The sequence below is a fragment of the Astyanax mexicanus genome, chromosome 16 (genome assembly GCF_023375975.1).
Source record: "Astyanax mexicanus isolate ESR-SI-001 chromosome 16, AstMex3_surface, whole genome shotgun sequence".
NCBI lineage: Eukaryota > Metazoa > Chordata > Actinopteri > Characiformes > Acestrorhamphidae > Astyanax > Astyanax mexicanus.
In genome coordinates this window covers 24,307,855-24,334,550 of record NC_064423.1, presented here as the reverse complement: position 1 = coordinate 24,334,550, position 26,696 = coordinate 24,307,855, and the positions used below count along the sequence as shown (strand labels likewise).

The window sequence follows — 26,696 nt, the reverse complement described above, 5'->3', positions numbered from 1 at the left end:
CTGCCTTTCACTGTCTCTCTCTCTCTCGCTCTCTCTTTTTTGCTCTCTCTCTCTTTCTCGGTGGGGGGCAAGTGTGAGGATGTTTGACAGATGTCCTCCTCAGAGCGTTCCTTCATGCTCTTCCAAGCCTTTACTGGAGCTGCAGTAGATTTAACCCATTAAACTCCAGTAGGGTAATTTAGTTGTTAACCATCCTTTCAAAATAGCTTAAATTAAAAGCATATTCTTCTGTTACCAGAATGCATGTATTTATTAAAGCATGTTTTTGTATGCTAAAATGCTTTTGTTTCATGCAGACTGGAATGTAGGATCATTATTGGTCCTATTATTAGAAGATCGCAGGCTTGATTCCTTAGCAATACCAGAAAGCACTGGACTGACCATGGTCTGTCTGGTGAGTATGCACCCTTCCACCATTTTGCTCCCATCACTCTGTGTTATTGGAGGCAAATCTGTTGGCTGATGTAAGAGAATTGGCCAGTTAGAGCCTGGTCACCTAATCAGTCTTGAGTATTAGGATTATATCTGAATAAGGCTAAGTGACATAAAAAAACAAGGGTAAACGCACCCAATACACATTTAGAACAAATACAAGTATGATATCACAAACCACACCAGGAAGTGTAAAAGCATCCATCTCTTAAGATGCATTCAACAACTCCTCCCCATGCACTATGATATTGCTGAGTTAATCTGTGTAAATAATAGATTTTTTTGTTTTCAGCTTGGACTGTTAAAGGTTTTAATTTCCCTACATTTTAAGAAATGAACAACAGCATGTAAAATTGTGAATTTCAAAACAGCAACCATTCTGTGAAAGCACAGGAAAAGGCTAAACAGATAAACAACAGTGAAACAAGCAGATCTGCATAGTCCAACTCCCACATGTTGATTATATTTCTATCTAACTAAACAGACATGGATTTAACTACTGATTGTAAATGCATGTGGCTAAAATCTTATCAGGATACATTCCCCATACTCGTCACCTGAAGTAACCGGATGTAAATGGGGTCTTTGGTTATGTTCGAACTGCAGCTATATGTGTCCCATTTGTTTCCCTATTAAACAGCAAAAAAACAAATAGAATCTGACATGTTCAATTCTGATTTGGGGCAGTTCAATATGTGGTATTGAAATCTGATACATGCATGATTTGTGACAATGCAACTCTGTCTGAATGGCTAGAATGAAGTGACATGTGCAGGTGTAATGAATCACGTATGAACCAATAAGGAGTCGGAATGGATTATGTTCGTGCAATCTCATCCAATTTATCTGGATAGGGTAGTTTTCGCAATGATAACAAGCTGAATTTAAATAGGAGTAACGATGTTATTGTTAAAATCTAAGGAGTAGAAAGTTCAGATAATTGTGTAAAAATGTAAGGAGTGAAAATTAAAAGTATAAATAGTAACTAATTACTCCAGTAAATATACATAACTAAAAAGTATTTGTTCTTCATTACTTGACACCTCTGTTTACTGCACACAAATGCAACAGCAGGCCTCCTAGTTGGGCAACCTTAAACAGAGCAGATAAAACATGCACAGATAGATTTGGTGCGTTTGGCGGCACCCTGGCCCATACTCGAATGATTAACGCTTCAAAAGGCCCAGACACCACTGACAGCCTGATAGAGGCTGCTCGGCTCGGCACGGCCCTCTGGGTATTAGACTCCATGGATGATTATGTGACTTATGCACCAGATGACTGGATGCTCGTGTTTCTGCATTCTGATCGTAGCTCCGTACGCCGGCTAGCACTTACACACTCATCGGCCACTTTATCAGAAACACGCAAACACCAATTAGGCTTCAAGGTCGCTGCCAGTTCTGTATTCAACTATGCTACATACATTTGTTCATGTTTACAGAAACAGTGTGTCGTACAGTGTCAGAAACAGCACAGACAAATCCAGCAGAGATTACTGAACAATCTAACATGGGTTGAGGTAAGGGTGTGATAATTTAAGTATGCAGTCTGAACAATGCAAATTGTACCCATTAGCTTGGTAGCGAACTCCAGACGGCAAATGTCATTGATTGACTGGAAAACTAAAATAAAAAACAAAAAATAAAAAGTAAGTAAGAAAGTTTGACTTCTCAGACCGAATACTACTCATGATACTTGAGTTTTTGAATGGTTTATTTTATAAGTGTATCTAGGCCCTTTTCAGGGGTTCTCAAAGAACCCAAATAAAATCTCAGCACCCATAAAATTAAAATTACGAAACACTATTAAAAATAAAAATGCTGTTTAGGGTTCTTTCATAATTGCCACCGAAGAATAATTTTTGTTTTCATGAACAGGCTGATGAATTAAATGTAAATGTTTATTTATGTTACTATTAATACATTATCTTTGTGATAATACAGTGCAATATAGTTCAGATATTTTCTGAATCTGCTCCATAAAATGCAGTAGTGCAGTAAACATGCCATATATGACCTGTGAAGGATTCATTATATAGTCAGTTATTTAAGTAGGTATTTGAGACTCAAAGAAAAACGCATGTCTGTTTACATTACTTGATGCTCATTGCTATCTTACACCCCGTCAGCAGTCTATTTTCACGACTATAACATAGCGTCAGATGGGTGTGGTGGTCTGGAAGAGAGATGTGTTTCATTAATTTCTTGTCTTTTGGTATCTTGTTGGCGGAAAACACAGGTGCGCCACTGACTAATTTAAACCCTCACTTGTTACAAACACAAACCACACTTTTACATCAACAATAAACAGAACACATAATAAAATAACATGGCTGTTCCTGTAAATGACCTGCTCATGCAGGAGTGCACCTGGCTCTTATAAGGAATGGCAAGTGACACAACAGTTGGTTTATTTCACACTATGCCCAAAACACACCCATGATTAATTAAGAGAATAAGTACATACCTTTTGTGCAGTTTGAACTGCGCAAATTGTACTTTTAGCTTCCTCACGAAAGACCAAAGACACACACATCATTCGCCTTATTTCACCAGTGCAGCTGGCAGCAAAATTGTGGAAATTGCTCTCTTGAAGGAACATTCTACTGACCACGACAGTGTGCTACCATTGCTGCTGGCAGTAGAAGGATTTCTTCCCCTGCTCAATTGAAAAACACTGAATATATGGTTTGCTGTCATTTTGCTACTACTCTACCGCTACTATTTTTTGTAAATGCAGTGATGAAATGAATTGTGCATGAAACTTAGTACTTTGTTCTTGGGTTTTAAGTGGTATAAAACCATGCAATTTCAAAAAAGACTTGAACATATCTCCTTTACAAGACGTCTTCACCAGTACAAGCTGAGGAGAAGTGAGAAAGATCTCAAAGTTACAAGCTGCCAATATAGGAAAGGCCTCCAGCCATGAATGAAATCATGGCTGGTCTGTCTGTCTTTTGATGAATGCTTGTCAAAAACCAACCCCAAGGACGCAATGATTTAACATCACTCAGTTCTCCCCGTTGCAGAGCAGCAAGAGGAGCAGAACGCAAGGCCAAAATCCTCACTCACAGTCCCAACTCCATCCGGCCCAGCCTTTCCAACACAGCTGCTGGGCTTCTCAGGTTTCAGATTCCATCATCCAGTTTCCTGCCCTCAACCCCAACAAGCTACCAAACCCCCTCAACAGACCCCACCATTTACACCCCCACCTCCACACACCCATTACAGAACCATGATGTCACCCATGTGCTCTGTTTGCCTTCATTTTTGCACTTCTATTGTTTGCTAAATAGTATCAGGTGCAAGAGCTCACAAGCTCCTTCTCATCTCTGTTCCCGTCACATCTGCTTCAGTTTGGACGTTGGGTGTTTGTTCATGTGTTTGCCCTTCTTCCCCAGTCCATCCGCTCCGAGAAGGGCAGTGGTCACACTTTGATGTATCAGAGCTTTGTGCCCTGTACAATCTGGACCTTAAGGCCTGTAGAGAGAGCATTTAACATTGTCCTAAGAAGTCAACATAAAAATGAAAACAAACCTTTTTTTTCTTTTACCTTTTAACCTTCTTATCCTCTTAGCTTCTTAGTTTAAATTGAGCCCAGAGTCAACCTTGTCTATTTGGATAGTCTTAATTTTTGGAATTATGTTAGCTGATTAACCAAGAAATGCTGCTTTTTGCTGTTCCCCCAGCCATATTAACAATAATTAATCATCTGATATTTAAAAGGATTGACAAATTGCAACCAGAACATCAAATACTTGATTAAATGTCCCTCAGCTTGTTACAACTTAATTCAGGAAAGTGTACTAATGGATGACCACATTTTTGCCCAACTGTGCAAAAAAAAAAAAATAAAATAATAATAATAATACATTTTATTTATATAGCGTTTTTTTTTTAGTTCTACAAAACCTCATTAGAACATTATTTACATAATAGGCACAGTTAATAATGTACATAGTTCCTTTCTTTCAGGTTCTTTAGACCCCTCCCCTTCTACAGAGGATAAACACACCCAGGTAAGTATAAGCCAAGAGCTAGCCCACTGGTACTCTTATAGACCTTCACAGGTAAGTAAGAACATTAGAGGTAAGTATTATCATTACAGGTAAGTATGAACATTACATATTAACCAGATGGTAATGTGTTGTGGTACCATATATCATTACACAATTTTACCTGATCTCCATGTTTTTGGACTGTGGGAGGAAACCTTTACATACACAGGGAGAACATGGAAACTCCACCCAGATAGGGACTTAAACCCAAGACCCCGATAATTGTATGTTTTTGCTCTATTATTGTAATTACTTACATCATCATTATATTCACTCATTACATTACATTACATTTCCCAACACTGATGACCTGAAAAACCCAAATATCGAACAAACAACCTTGTGGTTGATGGCCCTATGCTCTAATCGCTTAGCCACCACTGCCTTATGGTCGTGCACTATGGTATCACCACCATTGCAAAGAAATATGACTCTACAAGTTCTAAGCTCTACAATACACCATTTCTAATCAACCCACTCTGATTGACTTCACATCTCAGTGACTGAATTACACAGGCATTTGGGTAAATCAGTGGAATTCCCCTTTAAGCAGCTTCGGATGATATGTTGTGTTTATGGAAGGGCCTTTGAACGATGATCTTCATTACTACATCACCTTCTCATGTTGGTCTCCCAGGGTTCGGACCACAAATTGTCCGGCACCAATGAGATCTAGGTTCTCACAGACAAACCCAAACCTACTGATCCACTGCTGTGCCTCAGAGAGTGAGGGAGAGAGAGATAGACAGAGCGATAGAGAGCCTTGTAGGGAGAGCGGCGGCATTTTATAGCTTGAGAGAACTACATGAGGAATTAGCTGGCATTGTTGCAAACGCTGTTGTGCAGCTGTGGTCTTCACATTCCACTCCACAGCAAACAGCGCCATACACATTTCCATTCTCATCACAGAACAAACACACACATACACACATAGAACAACAGAAGAGCAGTTCTCCAAGAGAGAGAGATGGAGCAAGAGCAAGAGAGAGAGAGAGGGCAAGAGAGAGTCATGGTCCACCCTACACCTGCTGTGTTCAGTGAGAGCAAGCAACAACTGGAGTTCCAATGTAGTTGTGTGTATTTGTGTATATGTGTGTGTGTGTGCTCAGGGTGTGGACAAGACACATTCATTTGTCTGAGGGTTAGTGTACATGTGGATGTGTGCGTTGAGTAACATACCCATGCCATGTTTGTCTGTATGTGTGCATGTGAAATGATCTCGACTCATTTTAACCCTCTCCTGAAAGCCAGGTTGTCGCCGGGGGGCTTTGGATGATTCCATTCTTCTCTGAGAGAGAGATATGGAAAAAATGTGTGGAGCAAGGCGGAGATTACTGTCCGCTAACGGCCCAAATCCAGTGGTGCCAGCATGCCGCTATCTGGACCCTTCAGTATCTGGAAAATATGTTTGCCATGTCTTCCAGCGCTGTCACTCTGACACTACTGAGTCACTTTATATGTTAGTGTTAGCGTCTCTGTATGTGTTATTCTTTTGCAGTTTAATACAATTGAATAAAACCTATCCACAGCTTATTTGCAGCTTTTAACAGCTAAAAGCTGTAAACTTAGCAAAGTAGCTACATAGATCAGAGCTGAAAAACACACAATCACTATTCACTAAATAGCATTTGCTATATAGTGAACTAAATATGGAAGACCAAACAGCCAACAGTTTTTGTTTGTGCCACTCTGAGGATGTCTGACACAACTCAGGACTCTATTTTACCAATCTATAGACAAACCTTTAATCGTGCAGCTGGATTTAGATTGTATCGGTGTGTCTTTCATATTGTGAGGACACAAAAAATACACCTTGTGCAGCTCGAAACGTGCGAAAGGCATAAACTAATTCTATTAATTATTCATGGATGTGTTTTGGGTGTAACAGAAAATAAACCAACCAGCATTTCACTTGCCATTCCCTTTAAAACCGGGTATGCTCTGACTTTAGTGCGTTAGTAATTTAAGGAAATAGCAATTTTTTCCTTAAATTATTATAATATTATTTATTTTATTCTTTATTCTGTTTATTGTTGATGTAAAAGCTGGACTTGCTACGATGGGTATGGATGGGTGACTGTTGACTGTTGTCATGGTTTAAATCAGTCAGTGGTGCACCTTTGTTTTCCACCGCCAAGATTCCAGACCACCACGCCCATCAGCGTGGATATATTCCTAAACTCTGACGCTATTTTAACAGCATGGTCCGCAAGGCTTGAAAATAGACTGCTGACAGGGTGTAAGGTAACAAAGAGCATTCGATTTGCCTTGCACAGGGTAAACAATAGGGCACTGAATCCTTGCCTAATCTTTGCCTAATGCAATGCATTATGGATGTTTAAAAGTGAGCTATATAGGGGATAAATGTACAGTTGAAATTTTGAACAACACTAAAAAAAAGTCTGACAAACAATAGTTTACTGTTTCTTTAGTAGGGAGTGATACCAAACACAGCTCAGATTTTGCTGCTAGTTGGTTTTTGATGGTCTAAGCTGTTCCTTGATGGTCAAGATGGTAAAAACACACCTTATATTTAGATAAGCCAACTGATTATCCAACTCTTGAACAGCAGTGGGTATGTCAGTTTTGATCTAGTTTATATACCTATACCTATTGTTTAGTTTGGTCAGATTTATCATGCTTGTAGACCAGCTAAACAATCAAACCCAAAAGCATCAAATAAAAACATACATTATATTGGTCAAGAGCTAAACTGGTCAACCAGCTTAACAAGCTTAATCATCTTGAGCTGGCCAGGCAGTTTTTTAGGAGGGTACAAAGAAACCATGCTATTTTCAGGTAGTCGCGTGCATATATAATTTATATGGTACATATCTTTGACCACACAACCAGAGAAGGTATAAAAACAAACATGTGTGTGTGTGTGTGTGTGTGTGCCTGAGCAAGCGCCTGCACATGAGAGCAAGAGAGAGGGAGGATTACTTGTTAAAATAGCAATGGATCAACTCAAAGACAACATTGGCTTGATTTGTAATCACTGCTATTGGAATGAAAGGCCAGTGCAGCTGTCTATTTGAACAGCTGCTCGTTTGAAAATATTTGACAGAAACAAAAAGGAATTTGAACAAAGTGGGAATACCCGATGGCCCATGACCTTTCTTTAGACAACTTACATGCGAGCACCCAACTGTTATTTTGAGTCAAGTTAATTCTTGGTGAGCTGCAGTCAAGTACCCGAGATTTATGACATTATAATAATACACAACATATCACCGGGCATGTGTCTATAGACTGCCATTTTAATAATCATTTAAAGCCTGAGACTTTTGTAATTTTTGGACACTAATAACCTGTATATATTTTTGTAAACAAGTTTATTGAAGTTGGTGCATGACCGATATGGACCGATATAAGGTTAAAACAATGCAGAGAGATAATTAATACATTGTATATAGTCAAATATTACTAAGTCAGACATGTTAACTATTATAAACATTTGTATTATGTGTAATTTAATACATAACAATAAAGTACAATTATTTGTGTGATGTTTAGCATTATTAAGCCATTGCACAGCAAATCTGAAGCAAATAACATAAACATGTAGACTGTTCTGGCTTTTTTGTTGTGGACAAATTATAAATATGAAAACACTATAAAAAAAAACGCTATATGTGTCCACTTACTTTTTTTAAAATGTATTTCACATTGCCACATCTCTCAGCTTGTCTTACAAATTAAGCAAAAAGAATTCTTAGGAAGAATCCAAGTCTGGCAATCCAGATTCTGCCGTTACTGGCCTACCACCATATTTGAAAGTTTTGCATCAGCTCACTCTTTCTTGATTGGCTAAATGCAATGCAGTAAATGTGATAATGGTAATAAATTTCAACTGTGCAACCCAATACTTCAGACAGCTGTCTGTATTTAAATAATTTGAAATTTCTGAGATTAAATGGCAATGTAGCTAGAATATAGCTTAAATGAGTGTGCAACTAATACCAACAATAACAACCGGCTGCAACACTATTTTGTGCTATTTATTTCAAGTATTTATATATTTAAACATGCCTTATTAACAGTTATTATCTTTTTTCCATGGATCCTATATTACATCCTAGTATTTGCATTTTTGCATTGCTCCTGCATCGTTTAAATAGCAAAGATGCTTGCGAATATAACTACGCTGATGGGCATTGTGGTCTGGAATTAAAGGGGTGTTCAGATACATTTCTGGTGAATTGCTATTTGGCATGGCAATGGAAAGCACAGGTTCACCACTGACTGAAATGTACCTAGACAACAGTCAACCGTCAGATGTCCATAGCTGTTACAAAGACACACAAGGATGCACAGCAGTGCACAAACCCAACTTTTCCCATAAATTACCTGCTTGCGCACTTTCACAGTGTGAATGAGCATGTTTGTTAAAATATTGTTCCGCCAAAGTCAGAATGTGCCTGGCTCTTAAAGGGAATGGCCGTGATGCGCTGATTGGTTTATTTCACATTACACTCAAAACACATTCATGATTAATTACAGAGTTAGTACATGCTTTTTGATGACTTTGAGCTGTGCAAGGCTTTTGTCTTATTAATTTCTCTGTGTACTGTCATAGTTTTGTATGTTTTTACGCACCAGTAAAAATGTACTAAAACTAAAAAATAGACCAATTCTAATATTTACAGAATTTAGCTAAAGACAGCCAATATTTCATTTCACACACATACATAAACATAACCACAATACACAGTTCCTCGCAAACTTAGTTTTAGAAAAGTCATAATGTTAAAACTGCTGTAACAGCCTAAAAACTGTGGCAGTAATAAATCAGGTGACATAAAGGAATTTACTCTAAGTTACAGGATCTATACATCAATTAGGAAAAATAGTTTTCATTATACTTTTGTTTCCCCACATAGTCACCAGAATCACCATTCTCTCACCAAACAAGGTAGTTTGGTCCTACTGTCCCTGTTGTGTTCACGCATATTGCTCCTTCCGTACGCATCTCATTAGTTTCTGAGGACGTCCAAATCTAACACACTAAACTAACTAAACTACAAGTATATCTCCAGCCTTAGCAGTCCACGGCTATAATAAATTATTCAGCAACATCTATAAAACTAATATGCAATTTATGTGGAAACTGCAGGACTCCATGCAGGCTTATAGATTTAGGGGTTTAAATGCATATTTTTAATATACTGTATGTTGGAGCACACAGTGATTAATTCTCCAGCTTATATGACATATGTAGCACGTTTAACCCGCCCGATAGCGCACAGACTCCTCATTCATTTGCTGCATAGCTTTACATGCTCATATTAACAGCATGGCTTTACCATACAGCGCATTCACTCAGTCTGTCTTTCTGGACTTTGGAGAATATGGACGCTTGCCAAGGGTGACACATGTTGTCAAAGCCTCTGAATGTGTGTGTGTGTGTGTTGTGCATGTTTGTGTGCATGCATGTGAATGTGTTTGCGTTTTTTTCCTCTCTTTTTTTTTTTTGCTCCATCTAATCTCGCTTCCCCAATATGCAGGAATCAGAGAACATCGCTCAAGCAGAGGCTAATCAAAGTGCCAATTCTTTTAAAGACAGCTGTTGTCATGTGTATTAATTCCATGCTATCTCACTATCTCCCTATACAGAGCAATGCTGGATGTAGACGCATGGCATAATCAGCCAGGAAAGCAGAGGTAATTCTCCTCTCGCTGTGAAATGCTCCTCCGCTGGCCCTTCTACCACATACTGCAGCCGCAAAGATCCAAGGTAAGTTCTGTTTGGATTTTGCGCCATCTTTATTAAGCCTTTTAATATTAGTAGTGTAAAATTACTGTAATTTAAACTTCTCCATAAAGTGGATTCATATTTAATCCTTGCCAAGTTTAGTCTTGTTTACCTGTATTATTTTAAAACCAGCTTTTTAAAACAGATATTTTGATCTGTTTCAATAAATAAAATATTATTGCATTTTGCTTTATGAGCACAAACAAATATCTAATGCAGTATCTTTTCAGTTTAATATGCATTAATAACTGTGTGTCTATTCTGGTGATGAGACCAGAATCAGATGTTACAGCATGATCTAACTTGGTTTATATGTGTGGTTTTTGGAGTTCGTTGTAGTGCCTTTCCGTGCGGAACATGCCAGTAGTTCTGAGCCTAAACTTAAAGATGATTGGCTGAAATGCCTTGGATTACTGGCTGCTCTGGACTTCATCTACGTCTGCTTTTTCACAGCCCCACTCTTGAATACATTAAAAGCATCATGGCCAAGTCTTCAAACATAATATTTTTGTAATAACTGAGAATAAAGAATTTTAAGTGACTATTTGGCCAAAAATTGTATTTGCACACTTTCCACTTCTCCCAAAAAGACAATGAGTGAAGACATGTCTGGTGTCTAAAAGTTTCTTCTTTAATTTTGGACTAGAGCTATAAAGAAATGACAGCTAACAGGTATTAGAAGCTCTTCAGTCACCATTTTTGAGCTTATTAAAGACTTTTTTTTAAGTTTTCACTTAATAAAAAACTGTACGTGGTTGTGTATGCATATGTAGAAACCTTTAACCATGCTTTTAGTTTATTTTTTAGTTGGTAGAACCATTGCATGAACCCTTGGAGATGCTCTTTTTTGTTGTAATCTAAATGTTCTTGTTATTTCTGACACACATATAACAGACTTTGTAAAGATCAGAAAATAAGCATTCAATTTGCTATAAGAAAATTCTTACAGAAAAAAACTTCAGCACCCTACAAATGAACCACAAGTGCAGACGGTACTTAATTACTCACAGAAATCAAAAGTGAATGTCCAGTAAAGGTACTTTTACAGACTGTATCAAGGAAAGAGGGTGCATTGTGTTCCCATGCCTGAATTTCTGAACTTAAAAAAAAGAGGCTGAGAGTGGAGTCCCATTTGATTCCGGGGATTTATTTGGCCATTGTGCGCTCCCACACACTGCCCTGCAACAGCTGAGGGGTTTGAAATGAGATCCAGAGCAGGTGTTTGAGTGGGAGAGAGGGTATTTAGGAGAATTTGCACTGCTTCTCTTCCTCGGGCTGCTCTGCCTTCGCTGCCCGTACGGTTCGCTGAGAGAAACTGAAGAAGTTAAAAGAAAAAAGTATAGCAAAAAAAATACCAGTAGAGTTTTTGATGTTGGTAAGACAGGGGTCTGATGGCTAAATACAAAATGTATTTATTATAATTGAAAAATTATTTGTGATTTAAATGATCCTATTTTATTCGATAATGTTGTACTAAATTGGTATTTATGGTCATAGTAGGGCTGTTCATCAAACAGTATATTCTGAATTTTCTTCTCAAATGTTTTATTAATTCATTTAAAGGCAATTAAAAAAGCTGTCCATAATTAGACATAGCATGTATATTAACAAAGGAACCTGTGGGTTGTAATATAGCTACATAATTCTTGAAAAAGGTTGCACAAAAAAAGAGACCTTTTGACACTGTTTGGAAATTTTTTGAAAAAGTTAAAAGACCACTACAGTTTCTGAATCAGTTTCTCTGATTTTGCTGTTTATAGGTATATGTTTGAGTAAAAAGAACATTGTTGTTTTATTTTATAAACTACAGACAACATTTCTTTCAAATTCCATTTTTTTTTTCATTTAGAGCATTTATTTGCAGAAAATGAGAAATGGCTGAAATAACAAAAAAGATGCAGAGCTTTCAGACCTCAAATAATGCAAAAAAAAAAAATCATATTCATAAAGTTTTAAGAGTTTAGAAATCAGTATTTGGTGGAATAACTCTGGTTTTAATCACAATTTTCATGCATCTTGGCATTTTCTCCTCCACCAGTCTTACTCACTGTTTTTGTATAACTTTATGCCACTCTTGGTGCACAAATTTAAGAAGTTCAGCTTGGTTTGATGGCTTGTGATAGGTAGATAGGTAAATTCCAAAAATGTAAAAACAATGATTCTCAGAACATTATTAGACAGCCAGAACTGCACTGAATTATCATACATTTCTACTTTAGACTCTTTCTAAAATCTACAATTATCTTAAATCCAACATTGAAATTTCGGCCCAGTTCAGTCCATTGAGACTAGAGCAGGTATGCAATGGTTTCAGTCAGCTTAGTTTCTTGTCCAGTGTAAAGAGATCACAGGCTTTGCAACCAAACTGCCTCCCCCTTTCTGTTTCTTCTATCAAAGCAACCAAGACCTCATGACCCCGAGTCTAAGGTTACCTGTGTACTTGTGTTTTTTTAAAGCACTGATCAAACTAAAGATAGTTCTTTAGCTCTTCAACAGCATCTCCTCAACCGAAAAGAAGCAAATAATGAGTCTAGAGAAAAATAATACAATAAAATAAGAAAAGCAAAAGTCAAATCCTGATTGTTCTATTTATGACAAATACATACAAAGTGGGTAATAAAAAGCAGGTCATACACCTTTAATTATATATAAAAAAAAACTTTAAATATATGAACATTTTGCAGCCAAGCTTGTTTTTTTGAGGCGAAGTTTCAAGACTACAACCCTTTCTTAGCATTATGAAGTCTCTGTGTGCTATGCTTGCATAAGCATGCTAATCAGAAAATAACAAATTGTCACTGTCAGAGATTAAAAGAGCTACTTGAACTGCCCCCAAAAGGCCCCACTTCCCGTACCTCGCCTACCCCCAAGAGCCTGGTCGGCCATCAATCAAAGCGGCTAAGTGGGATTCTTCAGCAGAGATGCTATCAGGAGCAGCCTCTTATAGACCCTCACACTTCTGTCTCTGTTATCTGCGATGATAATTGCCCTGAACACCCAATCTCCGCAAATCCCCGAGCTATACTTTAGAGCCACTCAGCCAGTTAAGTTTGGTTTAATGGCTGAAAGGAGATGAAGCTGTAGCACATAGCAGTGTTTATTTCCTTATTTTTACATAGTGTCTAAAAGTGTGGACATAGTTTAATTTGATAGTTAACGTTGTCAGCCAGCAAGCAAAGACATTGCTATAGTGAGTTTTAGCTATAGTTATAGCTATAATAGCTAAGATAAGACCATGCAGGTAAAAGATAATTAAACAGAGAGCTACATTTTACAGATGTAAAAACGTAGTTTGCTATAGTAACAAACAGGATCGAGGAGTTTCTAATGAGGAAAACAGTACAACAGGGCTTTGCTGTGTGTAACCTTACAAAACAGAAAAAGCGTTTACTATATGCATTGCATGAACGTTGGAGTTTTCTTGAAAATGAACATATTAAGTGATATAAATGAATGCCAAAAAGCCAATACAAAATCATTTAGAGAACTTAATTAATAAAGTAACAGAAAAAAGAAACCTGCCAACATGGTAACAGCTGAATTTTCTCATTACCATTAAGAACCTCCAGCTCTGTTTGGGTGCTAGAACATAACATGAAAATCCAGCTAAGGGTGAGCAGCAGGGTTTATTTCATACTAGATACCCTGCTTTATATGGCTAACCTGGAGCTAAATATGAAGCAAATTGTGATGAGTTCAATACAGGAGAGTCTGTTTGATTACAAAACTAAGCATGGACATTGTATATCTAAATGGCAACTATACAAAAGGAAGGAAAAAAACAACAACTTTATTTTCAACAAATGTCAATATAATACGATTTTATACAATTTTTAAAGCATTTCTAATAGTCAATTCATCATAATTTCTGACACAATGTAAGGACAGTTGCCAGATCATTGTTCTGCAAAACTATGTTTTACCACACAATTAAATTTTTTATATACAGCTCTGGGATAAAATAGACCACCATATGTTATCCACAAGCAGTGTGTAAGACTGGTATCGGAGAACATGCCAAGATGCATGAAAACTGTGATTAGAAACCAGAGTTATTCCACCAAATATTGATTTCTGAACTCTCAATACTTAATGAATATGAACTTGTTTTCTTTGCATTATTTGAGTTCTGAAAGCTGCTCTGCATCTTTTTTGTTATTTCAGCCATTTCTCATTTTCTGCAAACAAATGCTCTAAATGACACTATTTATATTTGGAATTTGGGATAAGTATTGTCTGTAGTTTATAGAATAAAACAACAATGTTAATTTTACTCAAACAAATACCTATAAATAGCAAAATCAGCTAAAAACTGATTCAGAAACTGAAGTGGTCTCTTAATTGTTTTTCCAAAGCTGTGTTGTTTCTGTTGAGAAGTTCTTTATATTGTGTAAAAACATCATGATAATTGAACCAATAGAAATATTCCAAAATGTCTTTAAATTGACTTCTATTGAGAGTTAAGAAAGGTTTTTATTTCCTCCTTTAAAATTGGAGGATTTTGTCAGACACTAATAATATATTCTAACAATATTTAAACAAACTAAATGAATATACACAACAAAATTGCAGTGTTAACTACTATTTTAAAAATACATTGACACATTTGCTGTGTGATCTGTTTTTTAACTTATCTGTTGCATCAGCATTATACAGTCGATTACCACTGGCAACAACCCCTCTGTACTTAGAAAAGAACAGGACGAACTGTGACGTAAAACACTGAATTATTTGGCCACTATATTCTACTACAAATGTGCACTGAGTCGAAAGGGTTTCTTTTATTTTGTAAGTTCATGCAGGAAAACGTGTCAATATGACTGAATGTGGTAACGCCTGAATGTGGAGTGAATGCTGCACAAGGAGATCAGGCTGAAAAAAGCTTGAGTATTGCTTTAAGGCCCTTGCAGTGCAGCCAGTAGACCAAACCTGTGTGCCTGGCTGCCTGGCTGCCTCCATACCGCAGTGTGATGGCCCTAATAACAAAAACAAGCCGCACAGTGTGGATCTGCGCCCGCCGTGTGAGCGCCATAATGAGGACCATATGCAGCTGCCCAGACATACAGTCAGTGGAAACCCAATACTTCTTCCTCCTCTCTCTCTCTCTCTCTCTCTCTCTCTCTCACACACTCTCATTTCTCTCTCATTTCTCTGTCTCTCTCTCTCTCTTTCCTACTCTTGTTCTTTCTTTCCTCCTCTCATTCCTTCCGTTTCACACTGCCATTTAAGGCATGAGTAAAACCTTGGACAGTTGGTCAGCCTTGTCATGTTCAGCTGTTCTTTGCCGATACTAGCTGATCCCACTTCAGCCCCTTTTCATTTTTTTATTTTATTTTATACGTTCACTCAAGAGATGACATTCTAGGCTGGTAGCCAATGGTCTTACCCTGCTGTCTTCTTTACTTTTACCAACCATAAATGTAGTCTTTCTATTCCTCTAGCTGACTCTAATTCTCTGGCTCTTTTGCCCTCTCATTGGTCTGGCATTCATACTTGCCGTGAAGTGAAGGGCTAATTTTACCAGCCTGACATCATTCGCCTATTGTATAAAGAACAAGTGAGTCAGTGTCAGGAGAAATGCACTGACCTATTCTTTCTTTTCCTCTTCCTTTCTTTTTTCCCTTTCTTCTTTTTTCCTTTTTTACCTGATTCATCTCAGTAATTGACATCCCCCCTCCAAAACCACCACACCAAACCCCCAATATGTATATTCACTGGATCATGCAATGTAATATGGTCCCAAGCTCTGGGGAAAGAAAGGACCTTTTCTCCACCCATCACCCTCGTTCGTCCGTCTGCTGGCAGGAGGTGCTTGTAAGAGGCTCACCCATCCGTCCACCTGAGTGAATGAAAATGTTTGCTTCACTGGTCTGAATCTGAATGATGCCTCTGTAGTATCAATACCCTTACGGGCCTGAGAGAGGAATGACTTTTTTGGAGCAGCCAGCTCTCCTGAACTAGAGCAACCACATAATTAATTCTGCCACAGACAACACTAATGCACTTATTGTTGTGAGAAAGTTTGCGAAACTGCCCTTAGCAACAAGTCCCAAATGGTTTACAAACAAAATGTTAAGTATTAAATGAATAAAGACATAGTTAGGTCGAAAAAGCTAACGTTTCAATCAATAAAAACACCCATTGATTAGCAGTTGCAAATGACATTAAGCGACACAGTGGCTACGACATAGGCATGTCTGCTAAAGCTAAGCCTTGAAGACAACGATCACCTGCCAAAAAACACCAGAAATATGATCCTGTCATGTCAACATGCTGTTAGAAAAATTCATAAATTAAAGGCAGCATATATATTAGCATTCATAAATCATATGTCACTCTGGAATCATGACAGAGCTTCTGCCAAGTGCCATAAATGTCAAATATATTTGATGGATTGATTAATCTGGATGGATTCTTTCTTTCAGAATATCTGTCCACTCCAAATGGATGCAAGTAATCTCTTATTAAACAGGTAAGAAAACTTAGCTTTTTGTATGTAAATAATGAACTTTAACAAAATATTTATTTTGATAAATGTCTCTTAATCTGTAAAAAAACAATGGACAGCACTGAACAGCATCACAACTTCTTTGTAAGTACTCTGTGGTTAGTTCCTTTTTGCTGTATTTACGTAGTGTACATACTGTAGTTATTAGAGTAAGAAACTATAGTGTTGAAAGACATACATGCCCTCACAATTTAAGTTAAATATATTATTAATTATAATTATATAATTAATTTAATTAATTATAATTAATTTAATTAATTATATAATTATAACGTTTATTAAGAAAACTGTTTTATTAATAAAACATAACTAAATAAAATAAAACATAAAACATAAAATTAAACATAAGAAATTAGTAATATAGGCCCATCATACACACACACACACACACATATATATATATATATAAGGTAGCTATATATTCTATTAATGAATTATTGTAACTAGTTACTCTTCCCATCTCTGTTTATTAGTCAGTATGTCCTCATTCTTCTTTACTGGCTTCAGTAAAGGGGCTACTAATCACTGCTTGTCATCCTCCAAAAAGGGGGCTGGCAAACTCGAGGCTCCACCCGTGAGGGTCTTTCTTTAGAGCTGTTGGAGGGCCTGTGCTTCAGGAGGAGAGATGAAAAAGTTTGTGTGGCTTCTCGCAGCTTCAGCGTCGGAGAGCAGCAGCAGGAGCAGGAGCCGGAGCGCCCCATTCTAACTGAATGGATTGGCATGGGGAGAAGCGGACCTTTCAACCTGGCTAAGCTGCAGCTTTGGAACTGGATTTGCCTGGTGATGCTTTCCCTGTGCCTGCTGTTCCGACCAGGTGAGGCATGGTGTTCATTTTCGCATTGGTACGGAGAGCTGCTGGTAGATCCGTGGCGGAGCGCTGCTTACAGCTCTGCGGCGGGTCAACCAGGAGCTCTGCCATGCCAGCGCGAGTTTTAAACACATATTTTGGGGAACACAGTCAGATACAAACTCAGAGTTTGAGAAACTGTGTTTGTCTGTGTGTCTGTCTTTACAGTTTTTCATCAGTTTGGGATTATTTTAGAATCCACAAAAGCTGTGTAATGCGCGTTTGCGCCAATTGACTCTACCAGAAAGCGCTGCAGTTAGAAAGACTAGCCACCAAACACAGGCATGCTATGCTGTGCTATGCTATGAAAGCTTATGCTAAGCTAAGCGCGAGTTGTGCGCAGAGATTTTCTGTTACGGTCCCGAATTTAGAGCTTAATGTCTTCTTAAAGTCGTGAATTGCATGTGAACTTACTCGTGTTATTGCTGTGAAAGTACCTAATCTGGTTTTACTCCACGAATAACGAAGTTGTTTGTGTTTTACCGACTTAATACAAGTTTGAAAACAGCCAAACTAGCCAGCGTTAGCTAACCTAGCTAAGGCACGGACCACACCACAGTTTGTTTTTCCCCTATTATTTTGAAGTTCATTTGCTTTAAAAACTAAAAGCGAACTTTTTGGTAGACGAAACGCGTGTTAAACAAATTTAGGCATGTTTTCCAGGCAAGTTACTTTCTACTAGTCGTGTCAATGTTTATTTGAGTTATGTGTGCGCATATATACGCCAGTGTGCGTTGCGAATGCATTATTACGGTAATCAACAAAACAATAATAAACTTCTCATTAAACAGTGGTTTAACTGGTATAAAAATAAGACAGACAATATAACGGTACTAGAATAATGGAGATTAGATAAATAAAGCCAGTGTTTTTAACTTAAGTGTAAATTTAAAAGAACAACAACCGTGTGACAAAAAAAGTGTGGGAAAAGGACTTGGTCTTGAAGTTATTTCTCCCATTCTCCTACTGTTTGTTTAAAACATATGCATGGATACATATTAGCTATATACAGCTCGTGAAAAATTAAGACCACTTCAGTTACTGAATCAGTATCTCTGATTTGCTTATAAATAGGTATATGTTTGGGTAAAAACATTGTTGTTTTATTCCATAAACTACATACAACATTTCTCCCAACGTCCAAATATAAATATTGTCATTTAGAGCATTTATTTGTTAAAAAAAAGAGAGAGAAACGAGAGAAATGCCTGAAATAACAAAGATGCAGAGCTTCCAGACCTAAAATAATGCAAAGAAAATAAGTTCATATTCATAAAGTTTTACAACTTAAAATCTGTAAAATTATAATTATGTGCATCATGTCTATAGATGATTTTAACGTGGTTTGAAGGGATTTTGGAGGAGCCTGTCTTATATAAACCTATAGGTTAGTTTGGTTTGCTTTTATTTGTTGTTGGTGGTGGTATTGTATATTGAGAGTCATAAAGCTTTCTGTGGCCTTCAATAAAACGTTTGTAGATGCATATGGGTTTGTTTCTCTTCTGCTGTAAATGTTTAAAACATCCAACAACCAACGATGTCAGGTTGTCCTAGCAAGTTTAGGCCAAGACCAGACCACAAGACAGTAAGGACATCTCTAACAATATCAAAATATTGTCACTGGAACTTCAGGAAGCATTTTACATAGTTAATGTCTTTACATTAATGTACGTGTTTGGTGTCTGAAGTATACTTTTGGGTTGTACAATTAAGCTTCAGTTTTACACATCAAATAAACAAATATACTTTGCAAAGCTAGAACTGTAGTAGCAACTATATTTAAGCTTGTTTTTATGGATAGCTTATAAAATATATAATGCCCGTGTTGATTTAAGCATGCAGTTTGTTTGATGCTAATTGATGACATCTTACCACATAATACTTGTTGGCCACATTAGCCCTACCTCATGTCTGTGCAAAACTAAAGCATACCTCATATGTTTAACATAGGATTAGGAAATTAGGTTTTTCAGCTAAATCATTCCTTTATGGTGATAACATTCATAAATAAAATGCTTCCACTCACGTTTTAGGTATACAAGAGTTCAGATATAAAATAATAGCTTGCTAATCACACTATTTTCATCTTTTCTGATGTTAGCTGAATTTTTCTTTTTTTTTACTGTAGATAAACTGATCAGCTGCACATTTCCTTAAAGTGCACTAAACATATACCACTGTGTGAAGTGTGGGCTAGTGTTTGCATATCAGTCTTTAAGGTCTGAAACTACTTGTGCATTTTATTTGCATTGTATGTTACCACATGTTCTTTGCATTATGTGTTGCTACAGGGTTGTTTTTTATTATTATTACAGTTTTAATGAGCTGCTGTGCAATCAGTTGATTGCTCCCTCCCAGAAGCAGAGGCTAATTATGTCCATTACTTTTGGATTTCCTTTGCCATTAAAGGACAATTAGTGAAGTACAGCTTGAACTGTTGGTTTTATTTCTGGTTTGGAGAATGCGTACTTCAGAGGTCATGTTTGTGGTCTGATGGTTTTATTTTGTCTTTAAATTATGTGATACCTTGTTATTGGTATGATAAGTGTGCTGCTCAGTGGTATTGATATTTGTTAACTTCATACTGATGTTTGTTTGTTTAAAACATATATTGGGTATAAAAAGCAAGCCCTACGTAAGCCTAAAAAATGTTTCAGTTTATCTTTTACCACAAATGATAATGCATGTCTTGTTTGCAGTTTAGTGCATTTTAATCTAATGCACACATTTTAAAATATGAAAATCTGTCACAATAATAGATTATTGCGTAGATTCACAGGTACTAAAATGCTAGAGAGAGGTGTTTAGTTAATCTAAGTATTGCTTTTTTGCATACTGAAGATAACTATAACACATATTAAACACCTAATGAAAACTGAAATTCATAGCCCTGTATAACCTAAAAAAATAAATGAAAATATGCATTTTTTCATTGCTGCCCACCACACTTCTTCTCCAGTTACACCCTGTTTTGTTATGAGAAATGAGTTCAAAACTAGAGATGACCCAGTATAGCTTGACTTTGATTGGGTTTATTCTGTCTGATCATGATTTTTTTGCTGACATCAGCCAAACCCAGTGTCAGATTGCTCTAAACTTTAATTGAAACCATACCACCGTTACTGACTATGGATCTCCTAATCACATTCTTTTTCCTGGGCTAGTAAGTAGATGTCTAATGTTGTCTCATTTGTATTTTCATAGATAATATAGAATTAGAGTGCATACTTTAAGTTCACTTTAGGTTAATGAAGCAGTATTTATAGGGCCCTGCACACTACATTCATATTTGCTATAAGTTGCTATAATGTGCAAACATGCTTTATTTCAGTTTTGAACAACCCATGACTTGTTAGGCCTGAAACATACTCAAAACAGGTAATGGAGAATCCCTGCATGTTTAAGGCTGGAGAATACTGTATTTGTCCATTATGCACAGCTGATTTAACCAAGTTTGCAAAAGTATGAACTACAAGCTAGACCATCCTACTGTAAATAGAAAGCAGTTAAAGTGTAATCTGTTTTGCTAGTGATCTACAGTCACTGTACAGCACACATTGTAATATTTGTCATACTTTTACTGAAGGTCCTAGGCCACATTGGTTCTCTCTTCCTCACCACTTCACTCTTCTATAACTAGTTATACACTTTGTTACTTGTATGTTGTGTTGTGTATAAAAATGGGTATTTATCTTTTAGATATGGTTAGAACATTTCTATTCATCACTTGTGATTTTGGCCAACTTAACTTTACCCTCTTTCTCTGTTCCTCATAGTGTACTGTCAGACATGTCGGATCCAGAGGTGTAATGCAGAGTATGTGGCCTCTTTCTCTCCATCCGGTGGCCTTCAGGAAGAGGTCCTCACAGACGTGGACCATTGCATTGCCTTGAGAGCCTATTCCCTGTGCACCAGACGTACAGCCCGAGGCTGCAGAGGAGACCTGGTCTACCACTCTGCTGTGTTCCGCATTAAGGAGCTCTTTGCCCAGCACAACTGCTCCAGCGACGGCCCCACGTCTTCGGCCAAAGCCCCCAGCACTTCCAGGCCAGCCGTTGTGGACGTTTGTGACTACGAGAGCCGAGCTCTTGCCTCTGGCCCTGCGGCACAGCAGAAGAAATATGGCCACTGTGGATTATTTGGGGATCCCCATTTGCGGACATTCAGAGATGAGTTCCAAACATGCAGAGTTGAGGGCGCTTGGCCCCTCATTCATAATCGCTACCTGTCAGTACAGGTCACAAATGTACCGGTTGTGGAAGGATCAAGTGCAACAGCGACAAATAAGGTAAGCAATCAGTACATAGTTTAAAAATAAATAAATATATAGACGCAATCAGTTTTATTTAAAAAATTCACATAAATGAAACATTTCTTTCTCAAGCATTTCTTTCTGTCTAAGAAAATAACACTTGCAACTAGACAGGTGTGGAGTTCATGCAGATTATTTTTTACTTTACCTTAACTGTCAGTTCATGAGGTCAGCAGAACAGGGCTTTCTTTCTATCTGTTTCTTTTTTGGTCACAGTACATTAATACTGAGTATTGGTCAATACCAATCTGATATGATCTTACTATGTAGAATGTGCTGCTCTCAGTTCCTCAGTAAAACACATTTAAACCTCAGTTATCGTTTTCACGTTCCACTGTAAAATAATTTCATTAATGGTGCTTAGACGACACAGGAGGGTGCTATTCTACAAAAGTAAAAACAAAAAATTGGAAATTAATAAAAAGTATTGCTTTGTTTCTCCCAAATGTTAAAGCTCCTAGTCAGACCTATGTAAATGTATTTTGTATTGAAAGCATTTATAAGAAATTACACAAATGCAGTCAGTTATGGTTTGATACAGTTGGACAGTTGGTACTTTTGCAAGGATTGTTACAGGTTTGTTTTTTTTTTGTTTTTTTTTTTTTTGTTTTTTTTGGAGAAACTTTTGAGAAAGTGCCTTAGGTCACTGATCTCAATATGACATATCAAAGATATGAAGTGTCTGTAGATGACAGTAATTTGGAAATGTTCTATCAGTAGCCATAGTTACACAGCAGTCCAGAATGATGTACATTTTTATTTATTTATGTTTCTCTATTGACATTCATTTCTGATAATCCTTATATGATGAAAAATGGGGAAAAAAGTAGTATCTGCCTTGAAGAGAATAAAAATTCTTGTTAGTTGCCAGTTTGTTGTTAGATACTGTTATTCTCCTGTCATGTGTGCTGTTTTCTGTTCTCCTGCTGCCACACTGTGGTGTGAGATGGTACTTCACACCACAAAGTCAAGCTTTGATTTGTAGACAAATATGGACTATTTGGACTAAAGTATTACGATACCTGCTCATTTTTTTTTAACAACTGTCTTTGCTCTTCAGGGGAAGCTTTCTATTAGATGTTAATGCATTGCTGGGTATCAGTATCATTTTGCTTGGGTGAAAGTTAAAGTAGCTGAATGCAGTCATTAGATTGGTGATTTTATTATTTAAATGTCTTGTACAATTACATAACTTCTTGTGTAATCTTCACAACGGTTACTGAAGTTAAGTCTTAAGGACAGTTAATGAATATTAAGCCTGGGGTTCAAAGTGTAAAAACGTGATTGACTGCTTTCACTGTTACTCACCAGTCCCATTTGTCTTGTCCACAGATAACGGTCATATTCAAATCGTACCACGACTGCACTGAACAAAAGGTGTACCAGGCCACCACAGAGGACTTGCCATCAGCCTTTCAGGATGGCACACGCAGTGGCGGGAAGGGTGGCAGCCTGTATATCGTGGAGGATGGTAGCAGGAGCACTGGTGGACGGCAGGTGATGATCCAGGCCCGCTACCTTGGTGCGTCAATCATTGTGCGGCAGGTGGGACGCTACCTAACCTTCGCCATCCGCATCCCGGAAGAGCTGGCGGAGGAGAATGGTGGATTGCAGCTGTGCCTGCATGGCTGTCCCCGCAGTGAAGTAATCAAGGCCCATGTGCTCACTCGACAGCATGGTCTGCGTCCGCCGCGACTCCTGGGTTCCTGGTACGAACCGGAGGAAGAGGATGGTGGTGGAGGAGAACTGAAACCAGGTTTATCCGCTCAAAAAGATATGCTAGAACGTGCCACCACCAAGTGTAGAGAGACTCTGCAGGTGGAGGACGTTTACTTCCAGTCTTGCGTCTTTGACATCCTCACCACAGGAGATCTGGAGTTCTCCATGGCTGCGTACGGGGCCTTGGAGGATCTGAAGGCACTTCCACCCAGCACTCTCAAGCAAAGCTCACCACGGACTCCACACATTTATAATGGAGCCACCACAGCTTCGTCATCCCTTTTTGTTGCTCTGATCTTGGTGTTTCTCTTTTGCTGAAGTGACCAGATTATCTGGCATGAGCTTGAAAGGTTGGATTGCAAGACTTGATCTTCTGTTGTTTTTTTTTTCTAAATTGTTATGGATGGTTTGAGTTTTAGAAGAAGCATTCAAACAATTTTTTTATGCTTGAACAACCCCATCGAACCCCGAGAGACTGCAAGAGCAAAAAATATGAACTCACAAGGCTGTGATCTGTATTGCCACTTAACACTATATGTGTGATCTTTCCAGAGTGGAATTGTGTTGCAATATAATAATACAGATATATCTGAAGGGTACGTTACGGTCTGCAAATGCTAAGGGCAGCTAATCAGAATAGGTTCTTGAACGTCATTATCAAGTTGGCAGGACAGTGTCTTTTTAATACACATACTATTTTAACTTTCAAAATGATACACACTAATATCAGACTGCAGGGAGATTAAATGTTAATGAAGTATGGACATGGACACTACCCTGTCATGGACTGGTATGTACAGACAGTGTTTCATTCTTCCTACATCAAACTTGGCACTTACACTCCACCCTTTTAAAGCAAATGAAAAGTTAATGTAATGGGATCCAACAACTGATCGAAAATACTACCTATCCATACGTCTGGATCTGGGTTCAGAATTTCCGTAAAGAAAGCTACAGGTATTGTATGAAAAAAAAAAAAAACACTAATTCTTCAAGCTGCTCTGCTTACAGCATTAATGTTTAAGGTTAAGAAACAAATTCTTTATATAATAATATATTGAAAGAGTGTATATATGTGTTGTATAATGTGTACATTCTTCTGTGTATAGATGATTTTAAATGTGACATGTTTTGCAGCTGTTTTACTTAGATTTTTGTAAACTGTGTAAGAAGTAACTAATATGTAACCCCTCTTCTTTTCCTAATTAAAACAAAATATTGCGACCTATCTTGCTGTTTTACTGCCTTCTTCTGAAGTTTTTATGTGTAGGTTTGTTGCCTTATGTATAAATAATGTGGCTTGATGGCCTGCTGTACTGTGCTCCCAAGTTTACGTTTTTTTCGACGCATTTGAGACTGTCTGACATAATCACCTCTGGCCCTTGCCCAAGGACAATAATTGTTACTGCAAATGAATCATGGGAAATCAAATCAGGAGACAGATGGTTGTTTACCTACCCAAGCAGGTAATGAGTAAATAAATACATAAATGATTAGGTATACCACAAACCACTGTGGGGACAATAAAAAAAAGTTTAAACATCTGGAACAGTTGCCAAGGGGAGATTCCCTTAATTCACATGTTGTCCTTTGAGAGTGAAAATAAGGGCAAGGGAGAGGCATAATAGGAGAAACCCGAGGTTCTTTCACATTTAGGAATGCATCAATATGGTCTCTGTGCTTGGAATTTCTCATTAGAGCTGTCATTTCTACTGGACAAGGTATGATAAAGGTACAAAACACACTGCATTAGTCATGTTTTTCCATGATAAACTTAGTGTAAAAGGAAAAGCAACTTAAACCAATCAGATATAATGCAGGATTGACTGATGAACAAAACAATATAAAATAAATAGAGAATATCATGCAGCAATTTATTTACATTCACCTGTCTGAAAATTATACATTCTGAACAGAGAGCTTTCTTAATCCTAAAAAGGTTCTTCGGGGAGCCTGGGAGAATTTGTTCTTTGTTCTAAAAAAACTTATTTTGTTTCTTAGACGGTCCAACCAGAATAAAGCTGTTTTTTATCCATCAAATATCAAAAAAATGTTTATGCTATGATGGGGTGGAAACCTTAAAATATTGCTTAAGTCAAATGAAAAATGGCAATGGGGAACATTTATTGTTAAATAAATTATGTCAGACTGTGAGTTACATGATTCTCTGATCAAGTGGCATGGGTGTACAGTGATATATTCATCTGCTGATGAAATATATATATATATATATATATATATATATATATATATGTGTGTGTGTGATGTTGATATATGCATTTATATACTTTTTTAAAACTTACAGAGAAAGTAGACACCCCGGTATAGGTTTAGAAACTAATACAATTAGCCTAAATCATTTTCCAGCAGGACCTGACACTTCCCACACTGTCAAAAGTACCATTTGGTCTTCTATAATATTCAAATTTTCTGAGACAGATTTTTTAAATCATCAACAATAAAATAAATAAATGCTTAAAATAGATCACTCTGTGTGTAATAAGAATATAAATATATATTGCACCAGGAGTGGCATAAAGTTATCCAAAATCAGTGTGTAAGACTGGTGGAGGAGAACATCAAGTTGATTGAAAACTGTTATTAAAAAACAGGGTTATCCCACCAAATGTTGATTTATGAACTTTTAAAACTTTATGAATATGAACTTGTTTTCTTTGCATTATTTAAGGTCTGAAAGCATCTTTTTTGGTATTTCAGTAATTTCTCATTTTCTGCATATAAATGCTTTAAATGATAAATTTTATAGAGAATTTGGGAGAAATGTCCGTAGTTTATAGAATAAAACAACAATGTTCGTTTCACTTAAATATTTACCTATAAATAGCAAAATCAGATAAACTGATTCAGAAACTGAAGTGGTCTCTTATTTTTTTCCAGAGCTGTATAAGATATAATTCTAATACTATCGTATCCCCTACTGGAAACGTCTGGCACGTGACACAGTACAGCTTTTCAGAGGTAGCTTTCGACATTTTAAAATGCTTGTGAAAAAATATGATAATTGTAATCATAATAACGATATATTTAAAATATGGGTATGTA

The 26,696-nt window shown here is 37.2% G+C and overlaps 1 protein-coding gene across 2 annotated transcripts in view; it reads left to right on the top strand.

The window, feature by feature from the left end:
- rgmd (RGM domain family, member D) overlaps positions 1-24,861 on the top strand; it is a 59,877-nt gene extending 35,016 nt beyond the window's left edge. Inside the window, exons 1-6 of one of the 2 annotated variants that reach the window (XM_049465773.1) lie at positions 379-394; positions 10,109-10,229; positions 16,673-16,719; positions 17,409-17,569; positions 21,379-21,890; positions 23,247-24,861. In XM_049465773.1, coding sequence (XP_049321730.1) covers positions 10,179-10,229; positions 16,673-16,719; positions 17,409-17,569; positions 21,379-21,890; positions 23,247-23,951 — 1,476 coding nt within the window. In that variant the 5' untranslated portion in view covers positions 379-394; positions 10,109-10,178 and the 3' untranslated portion in view covers positions 23,952-24,861. Of the gene's footprint in view, positions 1-378; positions 395-10,108; positions 10,230-16,672; positions 16,720-17,408; positions 17,570-21,378; positions 21,891-23,246 lie in introns of those variants that run through there. The other variant, XM_022669800.2, reaches the window with a different exon arrangement.
- The last annotated feature ends 1,835 nt before the right edge of the window (positions 24,862-26,696 follow it).